The 27698-nt window shown below is 40.2% G+C and overlaps 3 protein-coding genes across 4 annotated transcripts in view; 1 reads left to right on the forward strand and 2 right to left on the reverse strand.

Annotated features, from left to right (window-relative positions):
• The first annotated feature begins 2439 nt into the window (after window positions 1-2439).
• tigara (TP53 induced glycolysis regulatory phosphatase a) lies at window positions 2440-7941 on the forward strand. Its single transcript, XM_042411911.1, has 6 exons — window positions 2440-2625; window positions 3974-4011; window positions 4231-4352; window positions 4660-4737; window positions 4849-4959; window positions 6583-7941. Exons 1-6 carry the CDS (start codon window positions 2549-2551, stop codon window positions 6955-6957), a joined length of 801 nt encoding a protein of 266 aa, XP_042267845.1. The 5' UTR covers window positions 2440-2548; the 3' UTR covers window positions 6958-7941.
• A 3943-nt stretch (window positions 7942-11884) lies between these two features.
• On the reverse strand, window positions 11885-21313 carry LOC121896712 (fibroblast growth factor 6-like). The gene is made up of 3 exons (XM_042410649.1): window positions 19811-21313; window positions 19115-19218; window positions 11885-16239 (listed from the first exon to the last, which is right to left on the reverse strand). The coding sequence occupies exons 1-3, from the start codon at window positions 20154-20156 to the stop codon at window positions 16063-16065; spliced, it is 627 nt and encodes a 208-aa protein (XP_042266583.1). The 5' UTR covers window positions 20157-21313; the 3' UTR covers window positions 11885-16062.
• A 226-nt stretch (window positions 21314-21539) lies between these two features.
• LOC121897763 (solute carrier family 45 member 3) overlaps window positions 21540-27698 on the reverse strand; it is a 32861-nt gene continuing 26702 nt past the window's right edge. For both annotated transcript variants that reach the window (XM_042412481.1, XM_042412482.1), the window contains exons 5-6: window positions 25035-25300; window positions 21540-24942 (exon numbers count right to left, since the gene is read on the reverse strand). In XM_042412481.1, the coding sequence (XP_042268415.1) occupies window positions 24499-24942; window positions 25035-25300 (710 nt within the window). In that variant the 3' untranslated portion in view covers window positions 21540-24498. The remainder of the gene's footprint in view (window positions 24943-25034; window positions 25301-27698) is intronic.

Below are 27698 nucleotides of genomic sequence, written 5' to 3' on the forward strand. Positions count from 1 at the left end.
AAAGCAATCATGGCAAATGTGGGACACTTTTGTTCTGACCAGAATATAAGGAAGAACAGTTATAAACACCCTCTGCTACATGTTTACACACAGCAAAAATGGGGTGTATTGATTGTGCAGTCCAGTAAATCTTCCACCAAAAAGGAAGTAAATACACTGTTCAGAAAAAATGACTGACCACAGTTTTTAAGTCCCTGCTGTGTACTGAGAAATAGAAATGTGATGGAGATCTTATGGTCAGGACAACTAAGGCCTAGGGAACTGAAAAGTGCATATTAACTGCAAAAACTAAAACAGGCTGTCAGCTTTCTTCTGCACTCCTCATTCATTGTGGTCATGATAACTGCAGAGGGATAGAAGGGTGGCTAGAAGGACACTAAGCTCCCATGTAGCACTGGCTGGACCAAAGAAAAATGTCTGGACTACTGTCATAAATATTATAAAGCCAAAAGACATGTACAGCAAGGGAAAATGTCGACCTACGCCCTCTAGTGGCTGCATTCCTCAAAGAGCAGAATGACATATATGGTGAAAACATTAAATGCTAGAATGGTTATTGGTTTTAAGTACTTCTGGCCACAAACAACAGACTGCTTTAGCCCAAAATAAGTCTGTTTTTTTTTCTTCAAAATCTATGTAAAAACTATGTAAAATCTATGTAAATATCACCGCGTTTTAGCTCGTAATCCCTAAAAATAATACTTGTGAGTTGTGAGCAATCATAGAGTGATTTTCCTTCAGTTGAAGAATTCTTAGAGGCCTGAAGAGATGACTGTATTTAGTATTTCCCATGTGAAAAAAAACAAGATTGTGGGACCACTGAAAGTTTTCTTGGGACCCCCGAATTGGGAACCACTGGTCTAGATGTCCCATTATAAATAATTTTCGGGCAATACTATGTTTTTACACCAGGGAATTAGATTAGTTAGATCATACAGACACTTCAGGAGGCTCATCATGGTTTCAGAGGCTTTCAGAACCTGCTTGTAAAGCCTAAAGATGTTAAGATGTTAAGCCTACAGTAAGTCTTGGAAACAACTGACCAGAAATGATTAATATAGTGGTAGATTTCATCCTGTGTTGAAAAAGGCAAAACACAAATGGTTAATATCTTTACATTTGTGTTCAGGGATAGACTTCTTCCACTCCCATTAAGCAACATTATTCTTTGGCTATACATAATACTTGTGAAGATAAAACAAAGCATTTGGCAAACATGGTCCATTACCAATTAGTTGACCACAGGTGTGTGTCATGTGTAAAATAATTTCTTTCAGCCAATCAGAGGGGCAGCGCTACCCTCCTACTAACAAGCTTGGGGGCACCACATATGTCCACAAACATTTCTGTGGATGACTCAGGTTCAACCAGATTTTTAATTTTATTTAATTGGTTGAAATTGGTGATATCTATACAATTACCTCATCAAAATATGTTTCGCTCTGTCAATTGTAAAAAATATCACAATATCAGCACACAGGTAGTGTTTGATGGCGACTACAATCTACTTGACACGTCAGTGTTTCATGTTTACTTCAATACTTTCATGTATAAAATCTGTGACAGTTTTAAAATGTACAAAAATTTAAAGGTAGAATATATGACATTCAACCTCACTGGATGTCAGCAAACAACTATATGCTATGTAAGGATATAGTGGCATAATGGCGACCTGAGCAGAGAATGAAGTCCCACTCCCTCTGTTTGTGTTGTTATCTGAGCTTCTCTGTTCCTTGTTTTGGTAGACGGTCTGGCCATGCGTGCATGTTAGTGCATGTGAGTGTGCATGTTAGTGCATTTGAGTTCCTCCGTGTCTTCCACGTCAGTTTCCAAGATGGCAGACGTGTCACTAACTTTCTCAAATTACAGCTAAACAGAACACAAAATATGTTTCTGAAAATATTTGAGGCGAGAAATAGGTAATACATTAACAGAATCTTGATCAATATTTGATCAGCACTGCCTAGTGTGACAGTTTGAGCTGGCGGTTGAAGGACAGCTTTCTTTTTTTCCCCCAACTTTATTGAGTAAATAACACACACATTTGTTGTGGTTTGAGATGTTGGTGCTACAGTGTGACATCTAGTGGCTGAATGTCATGCATTACAACTTAAATTAAATTAAATTTATTTAATTGTTTAATGTAATGTAATTTGATTTAATATAATCTATTTTATCAATATAATTTAAATCATTTTATTAATTTTACTGTATTTAATTCAATTAATGTAATCAATGTAATTAACCTGATTTAACATAATGCATTTGAATCTATAATGTATTTGTTTTATCCTCACACACACAAACATTTTTGTGTATGTGTGTTTGTACATATTTGGTATAACTTTATACAGTGTGCCAACATCAGGAGGGGGCAGTGTGGTGGGTGTGGGGTGCCCTTTTCTTAAATGGAGCCACTGCCCCTCATTATGTGTGAACGTCCCTGCAGCGGAGCGCTGCGACCTTCCGTGTATGCGGAGACTTCCTCATCGGGCGCCGAGAAGTGACTGTGACTAGTCCTCGGCGTGTTGAAACTACCTGATAGTTAATGCGCAGGGTTAGTTACTTTGTCACTCATTTCCAGAGCATGACAGCGCTAACATTTGGGATAACATTCGTGCGACAGTAAGTGCAGCTGACATTGATATAATAAAGGTTGTACACAGACACAGGCTGTAAATGCTAGTCAGTTACAATGATAACAACTGCTTGTAAAAACATTGATATATTCACGTGGAAGACATTGAATTATTTAATTGAAAATTGATGACAAACATGTTAAACTTCTTTGTAGTTTAACATAGATGGCTGGTAAGTCTGCAGTTTGCATATTAGCTATAGGCTAGATGTTACCTTACCCGCGGGGTGACATATAGCGCACATTACTGTCCTCATCAGGGTCACACGATAGCCTGTCTATTTTTATTGCAGTCTAATTTTGTAATAATACCAGTGCACACAGGGTAGATATACCATATAATAAGCCATACCAGCCAGGGACGTGCTACCTGGGGGCGACTTGTATGGGTTCATGTGGTCAGATTTTCAAAGTTTTACTGGTCAGTTTTCACCCGACAGCCAGCAAACTTCACGTGCTATCTCAGGCCATGACACCAGACACTCTGAGTGGTGCCTTAATCACACCAGCCGCTCTGTCTGGAAGACTGGGAGGATTTTGTCTGGGCTGGAGACACCATTTTCGTACTTCATTTATTGTTAATTAATTTTTGAAGCTCTTGGACTGGAGGTACTATTGTTGCACTTTTGGCTGTCTAAAATCTCCCAGATCTAACAGCTAAGTGAAGCTGTGTGCAATAACTGCTGAAGGGCAATATAAATGTTTTTTCTGAAATGGCAGAATAATTATGATTAACATTTTGGCCATTGTCATGCAGCCGTACTCGCCCCACTCGCCTAGGGCACCAACATAGTCGGGCCGGCCCTGGGAACAAGTAGCAAGGATTCATGACCCTTGTTCAGTTAATCCAGATAGTCCACTGCAGAGGTTCAGTCTGTGGTCTGTGGACACTGCAGTGCCCCAGAACGACCACCGGGGGTCAGAATGACTGTATTAACCATCCAGTCAGTGAGAGGAATGAATGAACTCTGGGTCTACTTTGCCTCATAAAGCAAATTTGACATGGTAATAATGATAAACAAAACTTTTGTGGATATGAATCCACTTCCTCCTAATATAGATTGCTTGAGTTTTGAGACATTTTTAACTATTTTCTGACATAAACAAACAACTAATGAAAAAGTAATTGGTAGATAAATCAATAATGAAAATAATAATTGCAGATGCCAGACAGGTTGAGCACAGCAGTTGTGCAGGGAAATAACATCTTGCAAATATGAGATAATAATCCTGCATAACATCTAAGTATGACAGTTGAACTTTCTGAGCTTTCATTGACTGTTAATGACATAAACTCATGTACTTTGACTTTAATAAATCATTTATTTCCTGCAGTGGGGAAACACAGTACAATAAAGATGGCCTGGTACAAGGTACTGTATGACTGAAATTATTTGTATTAACAAAATGATGTAAATTACTTTTTTTATGACATCAGTTGTATATTAACAAAGGCAATGCCTTTAAAAGAATGTAAATTTGTGACTTTTTTGTTTGTTTTCTGAAGTATGCTCTCCATGTCTGCTCATCTACTCTTTTGCTTTCTCTTTCATCTTGCTTTTAATTTCCCCTCCTCCTCCTTCTCCACCCAGGCCAGGCTATAGACTCACCCTTGTCCGAGATCGGGCTGCAGCAGGCCGAGGCTGCGGGCCGGTACCTGAAGGATGTCAAATTCAGCAATGTGTTTGTCAGTGATATGCTGCGGGCCCGGCAGGTACGATGCTTTAGTTTCACTGTGGGGGTAAGAAAATTAAATCAAAACACTGCAGAAAAACATTCATTTTACGGTATAATTACATGAAATGGAAACGCACTGCACTATTTCTTATAGACATTAGACAACACATTTCCTGGTTTTGATTTAACATCATTTCACTTTGGGACATTCATTCCCACGTAGCAGGGTGTAAATTATAATTAACACTAACCAGTGTCTTCAAATCAAATAACTGGGAAAAGAATTTTGAAATATGAATTTTAAATCATGTTAATATAAGATGATTGTGATTGTTTCCTACCAGACCGCCGAGATGATTATGAAACACAACAGCAGTTGTTCTAATCTACAAATGGCATGTGACCCTTTACTTAAGGAAGTGGTGAGTGACACTTCTTTTGCGAGTATTTTCTCCTTAAAATATTTACTTAAGATGCATTTACTTATTAATAAATATCCTGACTCATCCAGCGAATGACTTGCTGTTTTTTAGAGCTTTGGGATAGCTGAGGGGGGACGAATGCAGGACTTAAAAGACATGGCCAAGGCAGCTGGTCAGACGTTTCCAGGCTTCACCCCTCCAGAGGGAGAGACTCAGGAACAGGTGAGGTTGTTGTGGCTCAGAAAGGGTTGATGTAACTGTTTCCCTGTCATCTCATCATATATTCCCATATTTGGTCCCATATTTGTCTGACAGTCTCTCTTCACTCTGACTTCTTGTTAGTTGGGACATTTTCACAAACTTTCTTGTTTTAAGATAGTACAGCGTGTCATGCTCTGCACAGGGTACCAAAAATACTAAAACTGTAGCTTTTTCTTGGTTTACTTACTGACTGACTTACTTACATACATATTTTAATATGCTAACAGTAATAATCCTACACTAAAAATCCATCTAACCTGATTTTGAAATATGACCTGAAATAAAAAGGTATTTTTACTGGTCATTTCATATTATGTAATGGGACTGATACATACATTTTCCTTATTTCACAGCATCTAGATTGGCAGATGAGTAGTGCTCCTTTGCTATCAGTATTTAAATCAGACGCTTCCTCACTACGTATAATCCTACGTGTCCTGATATTAAATTATGTCTTCATTTTTTCTGTAAAGAATTAGTTACACAAACATGCAGTTTGTTTTTGTTTTATGCAGCTGACTGGGTAGGACATTGTTTCTAGAAAGACCTGCCACTGTTTAGTTTCTCAAATATAATTTTTCTGTGCTTTTGGGAGCATTTGGGTGGTGGCAGAAGTTTCCAAGGTGAATATCTCAAAATGTTGATACATGAAACTAAATTATTCGTTGCATGGCCACTAACCTGTAGGGGTTATGAAAAAATATGTATAAAATTATCATATTTTTTATTATATTTGGTCATTTTATGGAAGTAAACCTTTAATGATAAGATGATCGTAGCTCATAGGCATAGAATTGGAAAGATGGAAAATGGAAAAATGGACACATGCTACCACTAGATGGCAGAAAACACCAACTTCTTCAGTCAGATACTGGCTCCTTGAGGATGTGAGGTGGTATGTCAGGGCCTCTTTGCATCCACATGCCTGTATTTCTTCTGTATCTGCCAGAGCACTTAGTGTGAATCAGGGGGATCAAAGTACATGCCCCTCTACTGTCAAACAACTGCAGTGTTCGTCACTGCCCCTGATTAAAAAGTCACCACTTAGCTTTGTGTTATTTGTGTTAGAGGCTGTGTGGGAGGACGGTGTGTGTGTATATGTGTGTGTGTGTGTGTGTGTGTGTGTGTGTGTGTGTGTGTGTGTGTGTGTGTGTGTGTGTGTGTGTGTGTGTCGGAAGGAGGGATGTTCTATTTAAGAGATACCTCGTCAGGCTTCATCCATTAGATCTTGGCTTGGACGTTAACTCTGGTCCAACCCGGTACGTGACCAGCACATCATGATGATGATGCAGATATACAAAGATAGATTTGACGTAAGCACTCAGCGTCCCAATCAGTGTCGGCTACAGGTCTCCCTCCCAGCTTTCCTAAACGAGTTACAGGTCGTTTAGTCAGGATTAAACTGGAGTTGGCATGTGTGTTTTTGATGGGAAACCTTGTGACTATGTTGCAGTGTTTTGAATACAAGGACTTTTAACTTTTCTTCCTCACAGTCGCATGTACTCACATTTCCATGCTGTTAGTCGAGAAAGAAAACACAAGAGACACAAGGCGCAGTTTATAACTGGTTTTTACTCTGTTCAGGTGAAAGAGCGGGTCAAAAAGTTTTTAGAGAAAATGTTCCAGCAAATCCAGTCCGAACATTGGCGTGAAAACTCCTTATCTGCAACACCAGAACCATCTCCTGTGGAGGGAAAGGCAGACGACGGGATGAAGGGTGTCCCTGTCCACGCCATGGTAGTCACCCACGGGGCCTACATGTATATGGTAATGCGCTACTTGGTGGAGGACTTAGATTGCCCCTTACCTCAGGGTTTTGACAAAGCACTTATGTTCTCTGTAAGTCCTAACACGGGCCTCTGTCGGTTTATACTAACCTTGGGAAAAGAGGATGACACTTTCAAATTGTCAGGGATCCGCTGTGTGTTCATGCACAGGGGGGACCATATTAAAAAGTAGGAGCTGGATGTGCTCCAGAGACTCAGAGAAAGTTTACAATTTAGATTGTTTTATTTATGGGCTCTGTATTTATTTTACATTTGGTCACTTTAAAATATAGTTTATTCTCATTTTTACTTGATGGATGAACAATGAAGTTTATCCTTCTAGTTCCTTGTAAGCATGTTATGACAATTGAATAGTGAAAGAAAACTGTAGGGCAAGTATTGTATTGTTAGGTATTGTTTATTACTGTGTAGTTTACCAGTGGCAATACCTTTTCAGAAAACATTGTGTACCTAAATTAAATTAATTCATATTACAAGTCTCAAATCATAAAGATAGCAATCAAATAACACATATAATGCATCTTCATTATTTTATACAATGACTGTCAATAAAAGTTAGTTTTCATTCAGGATTTGAATGCTGTTTCATGATTTGAGCACCTTCATTTCACCTCAAATGGATGATTTGTGTTGCAGGACAATGTCATCATTACTTTGTGACAGTGTGGTTGTTCATTACAGTAAATGTGGGCAGCTTTGTGCTATAATGAGTCTGTGTTTCTATATTTAACCTCCAGGAGTTCATAAATTGTGCGTAGGTACACAGAGCGGAACTGCAGGAATGTTGACGTTTTGGAAATAAGTGACTCTTTCATTGTTGTGAATTAACACTTCGGTCAACAAGGACAAATGCATGCCAAGACCTAGTGTTTTTAACTGTAGTGTGCGTGTGACTGATTCTCTACTGCAGTTTTTCACTCCACTCTCAGGGTCGGACAGGACTTTTTTTGAGAGGCAAACATCATTTCCTCATCATCATAATTAAGAGATTGTACATCATGTGACTGTTGAAGTGGATTGTATTACAAAACATTTCACAGATTGAACCCATGTTGTTCATAAAGCTATTGCATGTTCCTGTATCATAGCAGCATCTGTGGAGACTTGCCAACAGCGATATGAGATGTCTTTTTCTGATAAAACTCCCTAAAAAGCCCACGTTTCTCATTTGTTCTCATTTTTGCATGATATTTACTGCTGATTCTACCTTAGATTTTCAAATATATAGATCAAAGTATGCTTTGATTGTGTTTGCTTCTTTATTTGTATCTTGAAAACTCATTTGATATGTATTTCTTCATTTGGACATTTGTTCAGGTCCAATATTTGCCAGTTATATAACAAATTGTGTTAAGTTGTTTGTTTTATGTCACAGGTCATTCCTTCATGCTGTTTCACATGGTCCCCTTGTGCAAAATGTTCCTGAACAGATTTCATACATGTCCATGAAATGACTATTGTCAAAAATGCAAAGCAGAAGTGACCCTACTGTATGTCACTGAACTTTATGGTCTTTTTTAAGTGACTCTAAAAATACAAACAGACAGATGAATCCCAGAATAGTTACCATTTATTTTTCCACATTAGAAATAACACAACATGAAATATATATAAATAATAAAACAGTAGACTAGGAAGGAAATCATTTTACATATTTCAATAAATAAATACCTTTTTCATTCCTGTGACTATTGGTGTCCGGCACCTGACATAATTAGATCCTATTTATGAATGGCTGCACACAGAAGATGGTTCCTCTCAGTAACAACAGTATGCACTGGTTGATCTTTGTTAATTAAACTCCTCATGAAACATTACTGTATCAACACGTTTTTTCATAAATATTCATAATTACTCACAGATTACACATTTTTACATATGCAAAACAAACATTGCCACATCTGGCCCAAGGTTTAAAATTTAACAGACAGAAGAGGTTAAAGGACAGCAGGACGCTGGACAAAACTTGCCTCATGATTATGTCAAATGTTGCCAAACTTATCCTTCATCTGCTGTTCAAATAGAATGTCTGCACAAAGCTGCTGTGATGTAACACGGTTAGTGAGAACATTACCATGTAATATTCCCATAAAAACAAATTCTGAAAATTTTGATTCAAGGGTTTCATAAAATGCGATGTCTTTTCTCAGTTGTTAGATATTTAATACTTTCATGTCACTTTCCAGTGTCAGCCCTTTGTTAGACATTGTGTAGCTCCCATTGATTCTGCAGTCCACAAATGCAGGACATTTGTGGTACCACTCCCACTATGCAGTTTTCAAAGTTTTCAGAACAAACAAAGACTTGCACCTTCTCTTGACTTTTCACCTTTTAAACCCAAGTTCAGTATCTTAGTCCTGTTCTGCCCGGTCTGCAATATTGGTCTTGACAGGACTTACAGGCCCGTTGGGCTGTAACACCCGCAAGGGGTCATCACAGGAGGTGATGGTCTCTTTGGACACAGCTCCAGCCTGGTCCTGTTCAGGCTTCCCATGATCTGCATCCTTGTGATCCTTGACAGAATGTGAAGGATGTGACTCTGATCTTAATGGATCAGAGGGGTTCACATGCTCACTCCTCCTCTGTCTCTTTACCAAAGGACCCAGGAACTTCTCCAGCAGGGCTGAGGTGGGTTCAGGCAGCTCCTGGTGAGCAACTCCCAGCTCACCTCCCTCCAGTTTGAGCAGCCGGCCCCCACTTGCAGAGTAAAACACATCGTGGTGGTTCGCCAAATCTAACCAAATGCGCTGGAAAAGGCAATCTTCTCTGTCCTTTCGTCTCTGTTTGACAGGAAAACAGACAAATGCAAACACAAAATGTCTTAGATTACTGTTTTTCACTGCAGTCGTTTTTCTGACTTCACTCAAATTAAGTGCATTTCATACTCACAGAGTTGTACAGCTCTCCCTTTAAGTCCATACAGAGAAACCATTTTCTTCTCAAATCAAATATTGACACAAAGTTGCTTGTATCTGTTCTTACTGGCAAAATAACTGTAAGAAAACAGATTTAAACATAAGAGCATCAGTAACAGATAAAAAAAATTGGCAGACTGAAAAACGTATTTCATACATTGTGGATTTAAAATAGTTTTAGAAACATGTTAGCTGCCAGAAATCTTGTTTGTTTGTACAGATGACGTGCAAAAAAAAGCTTTGGACACCCAAAGTACTTCATACATTTTTAAGTATTTCCAGAAATATGCCATGCAAAATATATTTCCAGACTTTCATCTTTATGCACAAATTATTAATTTTTTCTCTTTTTTTTCTTTCGTAACACTTCAGGGCGTATATGTAAATTTGTAAATTTAATGAATAAATGAATATAAATGAATTAAATGATGCATAAAATCTTTACATCTACTCTCTGAAATGGATTAATATGTTTGTATGGGTATAGGCAGACTTACCCAGAAAGTCACGGTGAATACCTTTTCTCATTGATCCACTCAGCTCCAGGTAGAAACGTCCCGTACCGGCTGCATGTGCTCCTGTGTTAAAGCTGCTCTGCTGATGTTGTAGTAACTGTTGTGGATCCTGGAACCTCGGTTTACAATCCACCGGTACAGACACATGTACAGCAATAAGGAAGAGTGAGAAGAAAGCCGGTTGCATGATCAGTGGGGATGCTGTGCTCTCTTTACTCTCGCAGAACAAATGCTCAGGTTGGTGTTTGGGCAGCTACTGGAGGAGGAGAAAGTCCAACAGGCCTATTTAAACATAAGGTCGATAAACTGGCTAACTCATTTACCAAAATGACACAAAGCCTGCCTGTTTTTCAGTGGTTAAGGGTTGCCGAGGTGGAATTCCTGCAGGTTCGAACTGGTAGGATACCATTTTATTATTATGAAGGAGTGAATATCTTGACACAAACAATATTTTTTCTGCCTCAGATGAGATCATAATTTACTCTGCTTTGTTCAAACCTCAAGAAATCTAACACAATGAGTAAGTGTGTAACTGCAGAGGCTGGAGCAGAGGAGAGAAGCTGAAGAGACAGCAAAGGCAAAAATGGAGAAAGAGTGCAGAGTTGATTCATCTTCACACGTCCGTGTCCATAGTCAAAAAGGAGAGGTGAGGTAAGAATTACAGGGTTCCCAAATTTCAAGTTTATTGTTTGAAGTTTGTTTAAAACAGACCTCCCTCCTCACAAGGTGCATGAAGAAGGGAAGAAGTCTTGAAGGATGAAAAATCCAGGAACTTTATACAGATGTTTATAGGACCAGCCTTTACAGCCTATAGGTATAAATTACTGATGCTTAATGATTTGATTCTGCTGTGTCAACATCCGAGGGAAGTGAGTCATACCTTGCCTATTAACTGCACACACTTACCACGCCTCTCACTTCCTTTCACTAGTGTTCATAGTTTCACCTCAGTAAAAAAAAACATCACAATTACATATCTATAGCCTTTGTCACCGAGGGTGTGACAGAGCGTTGGCATTTGACGCCCTGAGAATAAGAATAGGTTCTTTTCAGAGGAATTTCCTTGAGAGAACTTTTCCACTGAAATTAAAGTAAAGATTTATTCATCATTCATTTATTATTGGACACTTTGTTATTAATAGTTGATGAATGACATGCTTGCCTTTTACAAAAAAAAATACATTTTTGCATGCTCAGCTGACCTGCTGTGCACTGATTTACAGACTGCACAAGTTTAGCATTGAATTAAAATTGACTAATTATGAGCGTACCAATTGAACTTATACTTACTGAACTTACAACTTATTTAGTATTGGTAATTGGTGCCAAATTTCATAGTTGTAGACATTCTAGGCCAGAAAATTGTTCAAAATTGACACATCTGTAAAATAGTTATAAAAAGTGTTGCTGCAGTTTGCACTAATTTCTCTAAAAACAGTTCATTTTCAGTTACATTCATTTTCACATTTGTCTAAATAATTGTGTATTGTTGCCCTCCTACCTGTCCTCTGGTGTTTCCAGAAGAGGGCGCTACATACTGATTCATGGTGATTCACTGAGGTTTTTAAATTTTCCCGGACACACATAAAGTTTCCACCCCAGTTCTTGATATCTAATATCAATCATATTAAAATGATATCATAATATCAAATATCTGAGTCATTCCAGGTCAAGAAGCATAAAATAAGTCAAACCTGCAACTTTAAAGCATCCAATCACAACAGCTTTTACAAAACGTCTTTTATTATCATTTCAGGAATACAGTTGACTGCTGTGCACAGCACATACGTACAAAAATAAAAGGAAAACCATTTGTAATATAGTATTTTACTTACTCGTCATAATATTTTTCAGAAACAAATGATTGGAGAAGTCTGTTGTTTCAAACTAATTTACAATCATTTCAATAATCGGAACTAAGGCAGAAGGTGAGGTATATGTTAAAAAAGAGGAGGGGGACTCAGAGGAAGCACTCTCCCCTCAGTGCAGGAATAGAAAACTGAGAGAGAAACACAAAGGCTGCCGGCACACAGGGACACACACACACACATACACACACACACACACAAACACACACACACACACGCACACACATACACAAATCTGATCCCAGATCCTCCCACAGACCTCCAGTTCCCTGTGAACCAACACATTTTAAAACCAGCTGAACAGGTATGATAAGCACAATGGCAAAATCCAGACACTGGATCCTTAATCAAAAGGAGTGATACATACCTAGTCCATTCAGAACTCCATATGCATAATGGGGAATTTGGGAAGTAGGAGTTTATGGTGAAGAGTGATATTTTTCTTACCATTAACTACCTTCTCTCAGTTGATTCAATATCATACAACCTTTTCTGCCTCGAAACAACATCATGGAAAAGTTGTAGAACTTGTAACAGAGTCATTTTTCTTTCAGACTTTCAATTCTCTAGCTTTGTTTGAATTGAACACCAACCTCTGTTGTTTTTGGTGTAAACGATACCGGCTGAAATTCTTACAATATCAACTAATCAGGTGTCCCTCACAGCTTGAAGAGAAAGCCACTGCAATTCCCATTCTGCCACTCAAATCATTGTGCTGACAGTGTCCTCTGAAACATACCATAATAAACTACAAATGACATACAGTAATTAACACAATATTGCCATCAAAAACAAGTGCTTTCGATTTTGCAGGTCAGCCTGTTTTGATGGAAGCATAGCAAAGGGAAAACAGCATGAACCCCTGCTCAGTAAATTGCACTGCATAAAAAACAAATTTGCACCTTTTAGTATATTTTGACAAATCAGCCAAAATACTTCTCCAAACAACTCCTCACTGCCACAAAATCAGCCAAGAAAAAGCTACAGGTGATCATTTTCTGATCATCGGTGATGTGGTAATGGCTGGTCGGTCAAACTGAGTAATAAAATGCTCAAGGTAAAATCCCAAAAAACACAATTATAAATGGTGATAATATTCAAAAAGATTAAACGTGACATCCTCAGACTATCAAGTTGCTCTCTTGGATCACAGTATTCAGTTCACCAAACAGTCTGTTTAACCCAAGTGTCGCTTTCCTGGAAGCATTTGATTCTTTTTACGTGGCCTTTTGCTACATAACGACCAGCTCAAACCACAGTCAGTCTTTTCTTTTGACAGATATCCCTCAGTAGCTTCTGTGTTGCTTCTTCCATGCCTCTCACCTTTATCCTCTCATGTGAGGAGAGTACAGTACATCAGCTTGCACAGTCAGACAATGCCCTGTTATTCCTGACTCAAGGTAAATTGATCTGATACCATCTCTACCGTCGCTTTGGCAGAAACAGAACATGACAGGCGTGCGCTCAGTCAAACACACGCACATACACACACACGCGCGAGAGCGCGCGCTTGCATACACACACTCACTCTGACCAGATACTGCACATTCGTCTCTGCTACTAGACATAAGCTGGAGCTTAAAGGGCACGTAAACCATTGCTCACAGACATTTTGTCAGTGCGCTACAGTAATGTTAGAAAGGGCATGAGGTAAAATATGATAACATATATCTGTAAGAGCTTTGCTACTTTCTTTTAATCATATTTCACCAAGCTGGCCTTTAGTGGTAGTTTGCTACTCGCAGAATATTGCAGGTCAAGTACCAAAATATAATTTAATTCAAAATAACCAAAAACAAGCTCAATTGCACCTCATTTCAACATAAAAAAGACTCTGCTCTGAGAATTGTGCAGGATCATGACTACCTAGTTTCATTGCACATTACAGTACATGACAACCATTTTTATCTTGAAGAAATACAAGAAATACAGGTACAGAGCTCCGTAAAACAACACGGTAAAAGTAGTGGAGACGGACCAGACAACACGCCTGCATCAGTAACACAGAGGACAGAAAGCTCACATCTCCGACCTTGGTACAAAAATGGCTCAGATGGACAGGACAAGAATCCCAGAGCCCAGCGCTGACTGTCCAGTCTGACATCAACCGACGAGGGGCCCGCTTGTCTGTTGCTCAGGTATTTTACCCGCATTATCCACATCCTCACCAAGTTAAACAAACAATTGGTGCCACATGCAGAGTACCATATAAGTCCTCTGTACATCATTGCTATCTTCACCTTTGTCTGTTCCTCCTCCCCTCGTCTCCACAATGGAAACTACAGTAACTGAAAGAGGAACACGAGTGGTTGTTGAATTCAAGTATGCTGCATACACAAAGCCTGAATGAACATCGCCATTAAAACCCTTTGGTTCACTGCTTTTGCAACACTTCTCATATTCTTTTCCTTTCACAAGAAGCTGTACCGTGACTCAGTGCCCGATCTGAATAATGCATAAATAGATTTGAAATCTGGGATCAATAAGCGCAATCCACATCATCTAAATCTTAGACAGACTGAGTTACCTGAAGTATTGTTCACAAATCCCAGAATCATAAACAGTCCCAGCTCTGCCTAAACCAAGCTGGACTATTTACACATTTCCATTTAATACAGCAGACCTTCTTATTTACAGTGAATTGACTTAATCGATGGCATCCACTGTAACCTCAGTACTTCCTGCATAAACACTGCGCCAGTGCCAAATAATCATCAAACCAGTGTGAAAGACAAACAGCTCCTGTCGTCACTTTTTGCTACAAACAAATCGAATCAATTAGTGAGTCATCAACTACAAAAACACAAGTCTACGAACCAGATTGCACCAAATCAATTTGAACTGGGGGAACATGACATATAGCAGACAGAAGTGGAGGATATTTCGCTTCATAGTGTCAGGTCTATGATATTCTGCTACACTGATGCCCCCTTGACCTTCCACAATAAAGAAAAAAAACCCTTTAAAATTAAGCAGTTCTCAAACTGAGCAACTCCACATACATACTTAAAATAAATGCATGGCCACATATACAGTGCACGCTCACACACTCAATCTGGCCTGATGATCCGGCTAGAAAATTTGTGAAAGTAAAACTTGGGATTGTCAAAGCTCCCTTGGACATGATGGGGGGGTTGAGTGCTGACTCTAAATCCAGCTTTCCATATTAACAAGAGGCTCCACTGGGTCCTGTGCAGCATAGAGTCTCAATTACTTAATTGATCTAATTATAGAAAGAAAATAAAGTGGAGAAACCTCTGGCCCTCTAGGAATTGGGCTAAAGCCCCCCGGTGGTGTCTGAGGGAGTGATGACTTGCCTTTCATTCCTATTTCTGACTTGAGCGCCACGTTTCTTACATGCAAAGGGAAGGGGGCCGCAATTAGGAATCCAAGGCACCGCCACCTCATGACAAAGCAAGAAAAACCACTGCCACATTTGTAAGTGCTCTTGTTAGCTCTAGCAAATACATAGAGGGGATGAGAAATGTCCAAGTCCTTGATGGATGACAACAAAAACATCTTTTAAGTAAACAGGCATTCTTCTCTGTAGAAATTTCATGCACACATTTCTCTTTTTCTTCATCTTCTTCATCTCAGGATATGGTGCTTTGAGGTAATAACGTATCCATTTCATTTCCAAAAGGATGAACTGTCATCCACTGACAGGGCAAGGACTCAACCAATTCCAGTAAGCACCCATATAAACTGAGGGGACCAATGAAGCCTCTCCATCCCCTTCTTATCACAAAATGGTGAAAATCATAAAAGCAGCAAAGAATGGCATTTCCATCATTTCTAATACAAAGTAAGCTACCCAAATATACATATAAAGTTTGAATAAATACTATCAGATATAATGTATTTCTTTCTTTTACAGTCCATTTTGTCTTTTGTGTTTGTACGTACGTATACGGTATTTATGTTACCTGGGAAATAATCCACATGTGCAAATAAGTTTGTTATTGCCAGTCTTTGCTCATCATATTCGGGGTAGGAAGTGCGTTACAGTCATGGCAGTGGTGGCCTTGTTGCCCCTCTTCACGCGGCCATGCTTGCTGAGTGCTATGTAGGAGCCTCTGTAAACCAGAGACTCGTAGGCGTTGTAGTTGTTTGGGAGCAAGCTCTCCTTGAACTTGCACTCGTCATGGAAGACTGTCTAGAGAGGACAAAGAGACAGACAGCGTGCATGTTAGTGAACAGCTTAATAAAAAGACACCGTTTGTAGTTTGAAGCTATGATGGCACAACATGAAAAAGCAACTTTTAAAAGATTCTAAGCGATGCACAAAAATATAATGATAAATTTAGATAAGACACAGCAAAGATAACAATGAATTAACGTTTTGACAATGTAGGGTTATCTTTGTTCAGTCTCCCAGCAGTGCTTACTGCTATAAATATTAAGATGCATTTAGTTTACTCCTTGAAAAGAATAGGTATCTGTACACAATAAGCCAAATCAGCTGATATTTAGTAAACACAAGGTATGTCTATTGAGCCATGGTCTATTCATAGTAAAAAAAAAAAAAAAACATGCCCAACTTAAAGGAATAGTTGGAAATTTTGGGAAATACACTTTATTTCACTTTCTTGCCAAGAGTTAGATGAGAAGATTGATACCACGCTCACGTACGTTAAATATGAATCTACAGCTAACAACCAATTAGCTTAGCTTAGCATAAAGAATGGAAACAGGGGGGAAACAGCTAGCCTAGCTCTGTCCGACGATAACAAAATCCACCTACTAGCACGTCTAAAGCTCACTAATTAACACATTATATCTTGTTTGTTTAATCCATTATAATCCCCTTTAAAACCACAACTTGTGTTTTTACACAGATGAAGCATACAGAAAAAACATCTTCACTAGAGAGCTTTAGAGGTGCTGATTAGCTGATTTTTTATGTTTTCACAGAGCCAGGCTAGCTGACTTCCCTGGTTTCCTGTATTTATGCTAAACTAAGCTAACTGACTTGCGTTATTTTTTTCCCTCACCTACATTCCACAAAGACCCGCCCTACTCTGCCTCTGATTGGCTAGTGCTCGTTGCCTTCATTGGTTAGGTTGTTTAGGTTTAGGCATGTGGAGTGAGATGGTTAGGGTTAGGGAAGGAATATCAGGGTCAGAGCCAATCAGAGGCAGACTAGAGGCAGGTCTTCGCAGAATGCGGGTGAGGGGAAAAAAATAACGCAAACCGAACCAACCTAACACACAAAGGCATCAAGTACTAGCCAATCAGAGGCAGAGTAGGGCGGGTTTCGCGGAATGCAGGTTGGAAAAAGTAAGGCAACTGACTCATCTAACTGCAAAAAATTCAATAAGTATTTTTCCCACAATGTGTAAAATATTCCTGTAAAATGACCATTTCAAAACTAAAATCTTGAGGAAATATTTAAACTATACAGTTATGCTGAAATACAGTAAAAACAGCACACCAGGAAGATTTTGGGTCTAAAAGAAACACTGATCCCTATTTTCCTCATACAGCCCTTCTATCTAAGAATAATCTCCAAATATCTGTCATTATAAAGAACAACATGACTGCTCTGCTCTGCTGACATGACAATGCATGACTCGAACAGCGTACAGCAGCAGAGCAAATTCTCCCCATCAGAGGCCATGTGGCCTAATTCAATCTCTTATCAGATCATCAGCCCACTCACAAGCTAACGCTTCATCACTCAGATAACCGACTCACATTCTGTCTGTCAAATATGTTGGCCACAGCGAGCAAACTGCCAGCCACGTGTCAGCTGAAACACAATGCTTCCTCCACACACCATGTACATTTATATATTAATAGCTGTCATTGCTCCAGAAGCAAACGAATTACATCTTCTAAAGGTTATCACCAGTAAGCCTACAAATACACCTCATCTGTGGGATGAGGATAAAAAGTTCAGCTTCACATTTAATTATATTGTCATTTCATGCATGCATTCATTTTTTCTGTCATCTAAACTTCACCTAAAAAGTCTTCTTTCTCTTACAAACTGCCAGTGGCATTTGATATTGAAGGGATCACACAAAACAACTTATATTCGAAGCAGCAGGATTAAATTAAGGCCTTTGGGAACTGAAATTCACAGCAAGATAAAAGCATTGTCATTGTATACTGAGGATTTGTGAGAATCTAATTTTAATTATAGCCCATTATTGACATTATTATAAATATATTTTACTACTAATTAAATGACAGAAAAAGCCAGATACTGACAAATACATATCTTCACTCAAAACATTCAATAAGTAGCTGGTGCTTTTTAAAATCTTTTATCTGTTATTGCAACATCAGTGATATTGAGCTATAAGTATAGTTGTAATGTTTTGTCAAGCTTTAAACTACAGTAATTCTGTTATGCTTATAAATTCAGGTGAACTGCCAGATACATTAAAAATCCAGAGGCTGCTCTTCCCTGAAGTGTCTTTGGAGTGCCCTCGACCTGATGAAAGGTGCCAAATTTACATACAGTAGCATGTTTTCTGGTATTGGATGCTTGTCAGATTTCTAATTTCTTTTTGATACAAGCTTGAAATGACAGTGTCGTGTTTGAGATTTTTCAGAGGTTAGAGGTGGGAGAAGCTGGTGGTAGTGGGGTGGAGTAGCTCAGTCTTTGCCTACTAGGATGTGTGTGATGTGCTCTGCCCTGCAAGAAAAAGCGCTTTGCCATTAAAATCGATTTCCAACTCTGCTGACAGGTTTCTTTGCGTCAGGGGGTTTTCCCTCCTCCTCACTCACACATGACCACATTACAGCCGTGCGGACTAAATCCTGCATCTGTTAACCTCATCATTATTTACCCATAGGCCACCGGGCCTAGCCCACTTGCTTGAAATAGAGCTGTATAAGTTCCTGAGGAAATTAAAAATATATGGATTTAACAACACATTTTGGACAGCTCCCCTTATGGCAGATAGGGCCATCCTAAAATCTTTTTTAAAAGGCGGATCAAGATGCAAGTGCGTATTTTCAGACTCCCATTAAATAACAGTGCTGGACAATAAATGAAATACTGTGCATAGCCTACCTACCGTTCCGTATAACCTCCCACGGCTGTTCATTGCGACAAACAGCTCACTCTTCACCCCGTATAGGCTCACCACTCCTCTCTCCACCGTAGAGATCTCTATTAGACCTAATACAGGACAAGGAATTATTACATTGGAGTTCAAAAAAATAAAATAAAATACCAACCCATTCTGCTGGCTGATTCAGTGTTTTATCACTGTGACTGTAGCATTGTGCTCCCTCTGCGTCTGTATGGGTGTAACCTTGCAGATTGCTGCGCAGCATGCCGAGCCTTTGTTCTGCATCTTTCACCCCATCCTACATTTGCATCCAGGCGCGTGCCAATCAAGCGCATTCTGGTTATTGCAATAATTGCAGTAATTGCATTGACGTGCACGGCTATTGGTCACTGGACCGCCCTCACAGGGCTGCGTAAAAATAAGTTGTGTCTAAAAGCGTCCATACATTCATGTCATGGTTGAGCTTGGGGAGGGGGGGGGGGGGGGGGGGGGGGGGGGGTGTTCAGCACTGATGGATACTTGTTTTTAATAGATTTGTCTTTGCCGTGGAAGAAATTCAATGCTCCCTCAGAGTCGGATGACATATGATCATGCAAATGAATAGAGGGGATAGACTAGCCTGCTCATCACAGATCCATGCTTATTGACTCTGCTTCTCTTTTATGTCTATTGCATTACATTGGTGGAGGCATAACTCACTGTACTGGTTTTCATTATGTACACCGTTTATCCTGCCGTCGGGGAGGACCTGAAGGTGAAACCCGATGCCCACGTTGCAGTAGAGCCTCCGCACTCTTTTGATGCCCAGCAGATAGTCACTCTCCCAGTTCAGCTCCGGTTTCTCCCCGGAGATCCCCAGTACAGAGCGTGAGAAGAGGGTCTCCCATCTTTTCTCCAGTAAAGTTGCATTTGTCCTGCTGCTCGGTAAAGGGTACGCTGACACGATCCCCAGCAGAAAGCCCAGGAGAACCACCGCGGTCAGCGTCCAGTGCGGCGTGCCGGCCTCGCAGGACATACTGACGAGGAGCCTTTGCGCAACGGCCATCCGGTTTACCTTCGGGCCACGTGGTCGAAATTAATGACCCTAAAAATACCGCTCTTCTTGTTTTGCTTCCTTCGGCATGCTGGCTGAGGGTTATTTTTGGAGCGCAGATCAGGGCTTTGGGCATGAAACGAAAGCCCCGGTGCAGAGGAGGAGAGGAGACGGGAGAGTGCGCGGCAGAGCTGGAGGTGATGGTGATGGTGATGTTGGTGGTGGTGGTGGTGATTACCATGTTTTGCAGCTCCTCCGCGCCTCTCTCTCTCACACACACACACTCTCTCTTTCTCTCTCTCTTCCCCCTCTCTGTCTCCCTCACGGTAAGAGTTCCGAATAAATCCTGTACCACTCACCAAAAACCCAGTTTCAACCTTGCCAGGGCTATCGCATCCCTAGATGACATCATGCTGACTTCACCGCTGGGATAATACAAGGGTAGAGAGGGTGCTGACAGCAGGAAAAAATACCAAGTCTATGGAGAGTTGAGGGGAATAGTCTACTGTCAGTGCTGGACTGGAAGGGGAGAAAGCTTATTGGTGGCGTTCAGCGGCCGTGGGACGCGATGGGGCACTCGGGCTGCTCCCAAATTGGGTCGGTGGTCATATGTCTGTCAGGCCGCTTCCTTATTTAGAAGGAAGGTGTAAAAACAGGCCCACTTGTCACTGGAGAGCAATGACAGGGCTCTTGTGGTCCCACTTCTTCTGCTTCGCCGTTCAAGAACTTTCCCCAGCAAATCTGTGTTTTTCTGAGCCTAAAATGACATATCAGCTGGACCAGAGAGCCGGCGGGGCGTCCACCGCCCCTCACACCGCAAAGATCAGGGTTCAAGACCTCACTGCCGGCCAGCATCCGCCCTGCTGACGTGTCCTTGAGCAAGACACTGGATCCCTCTAAGCTCGGTTGTATAGGAGGCAGAGAGTGGCATATGAATAAAGTGCCATGTTTTTTTAAGTGCGCTACACCATAACCCGTGCGTTTCCCATGGTGCATTCGTGAGAACTGTGAGGAGCAAACTGGAGAGGCCCGTCATGAAATGGCACACATTGTCAGCATGCCATTCCCTGCAACATGAAAGCCTATCGTCTTTTCCATGTAATAGATAATGCCAGCAGAAGCATGCCCATGCGTCAGTGGGGCCAGGGCAGTTGCGCACCAGCAGTGTCTCCTGCACACATCAGTTCCCCAAGATAACCAAAGGATGGCACCATTTCCAAGTTATTTTCTTCATACAGCCATCAGTCTCAGTGTGCGTGGACCAAACTGCATAAAGCTTGAAGGATATTTTACCTTCCAGGACTCTCAAATTAAGAGTCTTATCAGAATTTACTTAAGATTGAATAATGAACAATCTTCTAAATGTTCTTTATTAAATTACTCAAGGACAACATCTCATTCACAATGCAGTTTTATTTTGTATAAAATCTGTTTGGTAACTGCATATTTATACACAATCTGATGATGTACAACATAAAAGAAACATTTTTTTTGTTATGGCTGAATGCATTAATGACAGTGATTACTAAAATTGTGATGTAAAAAACAACAACTGATCAATGACATCAGAACACAATGATTTCTGGCCTTAAGGTAGACTGGCCACTGGCACTTTGCTGTCTTAAATCGAACAGGACATTTGGTTGCGAGCAATAGGGACTGAAAACAACTCCACCCATTCAGTTAAAGATATCTGTAGTTTTATCTGTTAAATTAAACAATAAAACAGGTCTCTGATAGGAAATAAGTGGTTATATAAGACCCAGATAAAGCAGTATTGACAAAAATGACAAGGTTTCTTACTGTATTTGCACCAGCTGCACCAGGGGGGAGGAAAAAATAAAATAAAATCACAAAGCCTCTCAGTTGTGTGACGTGAATTAAGTTTTCAGCTGATACAGGCTACATGGATTATGTCCACAGGGGGAATCTGGTAACTTTAAGTATTGAGTATTCTCATCTGCAGCTGATCTGATACATATAGTGAGTGACAGCAGTTATCAGCATTAGGCTCTGTGATGCTGTCAGAGCTACAGGACAATGTGGGTAATGTTAAAATAAATTATAGCTTTGAGGATGCTTCTATACCACATCTATAGAAATAATTTATCTTTTTCACAGCCTTCACCCTTGCACCTATGACAGATGCCAAAGAGGCCAATAGTTTAATATGCACTATTTTGTAATAAAAGCATAATAAATAAATACATTATGTACAAAAAATGTTGAAAATGTACAGGCACTTGAAAACAACCTTTTTCTGATACTTCTGCTACTGCTAAACAATATTTTCCTGTGCATTTCAGGGTGAAAAGGATAATTCGGTTGTTTTTGAGTCTTCTATGCAGTCGTGTAAACATGACAAATCTTCTGCCATTTTTGCTTCCCCCATTCTGAGCGCACCTCAGGCAATAAGATCCTTCAGGATCCTTCTGGTTGCAACACCAGCGTGGTGTTTACACCAACTGGCCGATTTGACAAGCTCCACTGAAGGCCATGATACATTTTAAGATACCGCATCATATGGGCTAAAGTCAATACAGTTTATTATAACTGCACACACTCAAGTCATATCGCTTTTCATTAGCCTCACACTTAAATATTACTCATGCTTTCTCACTGTCTATCCTCCATGTTATGTATAAACAAACACACACAGACACACACGCACACACACACCTCGACTCAGCTTGGCCTTCAGCCCATCAATATACAGTGCCTACTCTCAAATCATTTTCAGTCACCAAATGTTTCCATTTACTGCATGACTTTTTTTGGTCTTTCAGGAATGGGTGCTATGAAGTTGGCTTCCATCAGACATCACACTGCATGTTTACATACAACATTATATAACAAGTCCATCTGGATGTCCTAGATTGTCATTTGAAAATACAGTAAAACTTGAGGGTTTAGGCAGCAGGGAAAGTGTTTTATCAGTGGCATATAAACAGCGTGGGACACTAACCTGAGACGACTGTCCTGATCAGACGCAGAGTTGGACGGGATGAGCAGTCCACTAGATTTGACCGCTCATGATTATCTTACTACAAAAGGACGTTTGATGCAGTATTCCAGTTCCAAGTAAACAGCTTCATTGTTAAACCACCACAGTCGATAACCGCACCTCATCAGGTTGCATAACATCATTCCCATAGGGATATACAGTAAATTTGTATACAAGATATTTACAGTAAAACTGTTCATTAATTAATAAATGACACTAGATGGGGCCAGAATCATAGCACAGGTGATTTTTTTAAAGGGGTATTCCACCAATGTTACACATACTAGGCTTGTGAAAACGGTTGTAAAACACCTTCTGTGGCTCTTAAGGAGCTTTGTTAAGTCTGAGAAAATGACCCTGATGATGTCATTATAGTTATCTTGGATTAGGCTTGACACTTCAAAATATCTGACAGAAAACATGTTACAAACCGAGGGCATGGAGTGTGAAAGACGATGGCATTTCACAGGCAAGGAAGGCCTAATGAAATACACTTATGAGTTGTATTATGGGAAATGTAGGATCCAGTGTTTTTGGAGCTTTAGAAGACTAAAAGTCAGAATATTTTAACCATTTAAAAAAAATCTATCTTTCAAAGGTCCCCTTAGCTTTATGGAATCACAATAAAAGATCACTATAGTTTGTTTTTGATGCTGGATGGACAAGTCCAATGGTCCCACTTGTAATTCTATTTTCTAAATGGGTAGAAACATTGCGTTGATCTATCCTTTCTACCATTGTGAGGAAAGACAAGCCCATCTCAGTAAGAAGACCAGTCTCCAGAGTAGCATAGTGATACTGCAGATGAGTCTGTACAAGCACTGTGTTTGACACACTGTGTACAAAACAAAATACTTTTAAAAACTGTGGATATCTGAGGATAAAAACCATAAAAAGTGAGTAGCAGTGTATCAGAGGTTGATGAGTTCTACAGTAAATCTGTTTGGTGCTACCTGAGGAAAAGGACGATGGACAGAAAAGATGTCACAACAAAACTTTTAGAGAGATTATTAGAAGTCAATAGTGTTCAGTACAGAGAGTACCACACCTGACCTGAGCACACAGTTGGTGTTGACTCTTCAGGTAACAATTCCTGCTGTAACTGACACTGCATGTCACTGCCAGACAATATATCTCTGGTGACATATTTTCCTTCGTTACCCACTTTCTCTCATACCCTGCCACACACTGACCGACAGACACACACACTTCCTCAACGCAGCGCTTTTCTCAAAAGCAAACACATGGTACAAAAGCAAGGCATTCTGGGAACAGTAGTGCATTGTTGAGTTCCACCCATGGAACCTGAATGACTTGATTGACATTTGTGACTCCATCATCACTCCCATGTCAGCTTTTGAGGTCCTTTTGGTCAAAGACAATTTGACTGGCCAAGTAGATGGCGACAGTCCCGAAGATGGCAGAGAAGGCGATGTAGGCAGTGACGGACTGTGCGAACTGAACGATCATGCCCATGAAGAGGGTGGGGAAAACCTGAGAGAGGAGAAAGGTGCTGTCTAAGATGGCAAAGTCCAAGCCCACGCCACGTTTCTCATACCCCGATTCCGCCTCCTCCTGCTCGGTTCCACCGGTGCTGTGAGATGAGCCGTTCTGGCTGTGAGGACTGGGGTAGTACTCATAACCGTCCTGTTTGAGGAAGGCATGTCCGTAGGTGGCCCCCGTTTTGTGGTTTAGTCCACTCTCCTCTTCCACAGGAGTCAAATACACAGAGTCCCGCTTGGGTGTAATACCATTTTTATGCACGCTTTTGGTTTTCCTTTTTGGCATATAGACCTGAAATGAGACAAGAAAACAATTAATTAACAAACATACAGATTTTTTTAACAAACTTTCCTTGTGTGTAAACTTATTACTTCTGTATTTACCTCTTTCTCTTTGTGGTAGTAACAGGTGAGCGTGTAGGGCAGAGTCTGCAGCGTGGCGTATGCATAGCCAGTGAGGGCCGCCATGGCTGTGACCAGGACCACACTTTTGGACAAACAGATGACCAAAGCAGAGAGTGTGAAGCTCACCATACTGCTCAGGTAAACCCACCTTGAGCCAAAATGGCGAACCAAATGACTCATGACCAGGGAGAAGAAGGTTGAGGTAGCACACTGCAGGAACAGGCCCAGACTGCCCATACGGATACCTGAAAGAAGAATGTGAACTTTTATCACACCCAGCAGAGCCTATGAAGCTACCAGCCTCTCTCATACATCCTCTGTATAGATGTATGCATCACACAGTTAGAGTTTTGTCATCAGAGACAGAAACTATCTCACACAACTCAAGTAATTTCCATCAAAGGCCACATCTAGAATAAGGTGCATGGCATGCTTGAACACAGCTAAACCTACTGTATGCTAAGTTTAAACTGTGATACATTAACTGCTATTTGGTGAGCTAGAAACCCTTGTGTCTGCTCAAGCCCATAAACACACAGGCACAGATCTGGTAGGTGAGACATTCACAGAGCTCTCCGGCATGGACACATTGTTTGGGTTGACTGACTTGGACCATCAAGACACCATTAACCTTAGATAAATCCTTGAAAAGCCTGAGAGGATGAGACACACAGGCCGGTCCGTGTTTAGTGAGGCAATGTGCCTTCTGGCTCAAGTCTGGCCCAGTCAGCCAGCCAGACAATAAGCATTTGGATGAGGTCTCTCCAACTAACCGAGGTGGAATGTGAAGTTCAAACAACAGAGGAAGAATTGCAGACTGCTTAGCAAAATTAGATTAATTTATGTTTCATGCTGCATGGAGTCAACATGTTTTCAGCTCCCAAATAAACACATTAACAGTTGGTACTAGTCTAGATTTAAATTTTCTTATGTATTTCTGTATTTGATAAAACAACAATCTCTACCCACAAAATTAAGGTGCTACATTCACACGATGCACATGACAGCTTAAGAAAACGTAACCAATATGTGACACAGTCACTATGTACTAATGACTGAAACTGCTATTCATAAAGAAATAAATTCAATGTTGGTTTAGTTCTCCAGTACATTACAATCATGAGTGTATTTATGTTCTCCCTTTGAACTCTGTCTTTCAATTAGATGGTAATATGAAAAATTTCCATCTTTTGACAGAGTCACAGAGTGCAACAGTTTTCAATAATGACAAATTTTAAAGAAGCTGGGATTTTAAATGCTATGGGAAAATTGTTCCCTTTTAAATAATGTTCCCTGTTAATACCAATATTCATTTTACCCCTTAATTAAGTTCTTGAATTTTAGTACAAATCCATGGAAGGTGGACCGACTACATGTCTGGACCTTTATTTATTTCAGCCTGCTATCAGCCTGATCTCTCAGTTTGCTCTTGGTGAACAGTATGGGTCAGAAGTTCAGCAGTAGAGCAGAGAATGACTTGTGTGAAAGGAGTATGTGGATCATATTACTTCTGGAAAGCAAAGCTGCCTGAGCCCACTTTACAAACACTACAGAAGCTAATGAGGACTGAAATTTAAGCCAACAGAGATATGGGACTGAGCCAGAATACTACTGAATCTGTGCAAAGGTGAACCGCTGCCTTAAGTATGGAAAAATAGCTGTGTCTGTAGTAAAAGCTTTACAGATAAATACTTTGAATTGGAACCTGCCGCAATAGAAAAGATTAGCACAAAATATTAGCAGTTACTGTAATCAGGGCTCAAAATTAACACCAGCCACCCGCCAAATGCTGATAAAATATGCAAATGGCTGGTGGATTTGCTTTACTCACCAGCCAACAAACAATGGTAATCTATTGACTGGCTAGTAAAATTCTTGCCATTTGGCTGGTGGACAAAAAAGTTAATTTTACACCCTGACTGTAATAAAGTAAAACTGTCCATGTAATTATGAAACTAAAGACAAAGCAGATTACCTTCATGCAGAGGAACATCTGCAGGCTGAATGATTTGGTTTAATAGCATACGCTGTGTTTCAGATTAAACAAACGCGACTCAGACAGACCTCAAAATTGTGTGCTTTGGCCGTCTACCTGACTTGAATGAACATGTTCTTTGTGTGCTGATTCCTTGACATTAATTCTTTGTGAGTGTGACATTCCTCGTGGTCCAGCAAGCACAGGGAGGAGAGACAGAGGAAAAGTAAAAAGTAAACAAAGTGTGGAGGGAGATAGAAGTGGAGAGAGAAGGGAGAGAAAAGAATGTGGATGGATGGATGAATGAAAATTTCAAAGGAAAGAGGGAGAATGGTGAGAGAGAGGAAAGGGTGAGAAGGATTAAAGGATGAGAAAGCAGGTGGAACTTGTGGATGGTAGTAAGAAGGGATTGATAAAATGAGAGGGGATGGTGAAAGGCACATCATTAAGTTAAGAGTGATAATGGCGGAGCCGAAGGAAGGGATTGAAACAGGGTGTAAGATAGAAAGTTTGACTGAACAGTAAACAAAAGGAGACTAAAAACACTTCACTCACACATAGCCCACTATGTTAACAAATCTGCAACGTCTCAAGATGGTCTACCTCACATCTGTTTATTTCAGCTCCATTCTTCCCATCTACTGTTCTTTCTCAGATGCTGTCTGGTA

The sequence above is a fragment of the Thunnus maccoyii genome, chromosome 5 (genome assembly GCF_910596095.1).
Source record: "Thunnus maccoyii chromosome 5, fThuMac1.1, whole genome shotgun sequence".
Classification (NCBI taxonomy): domain Eukaryota; kingdom Metazoa; phylum Chordata; class Actinopteri; order Scombriformes; family Scombridae; genus Thunnus; species Thunnus maccoyii.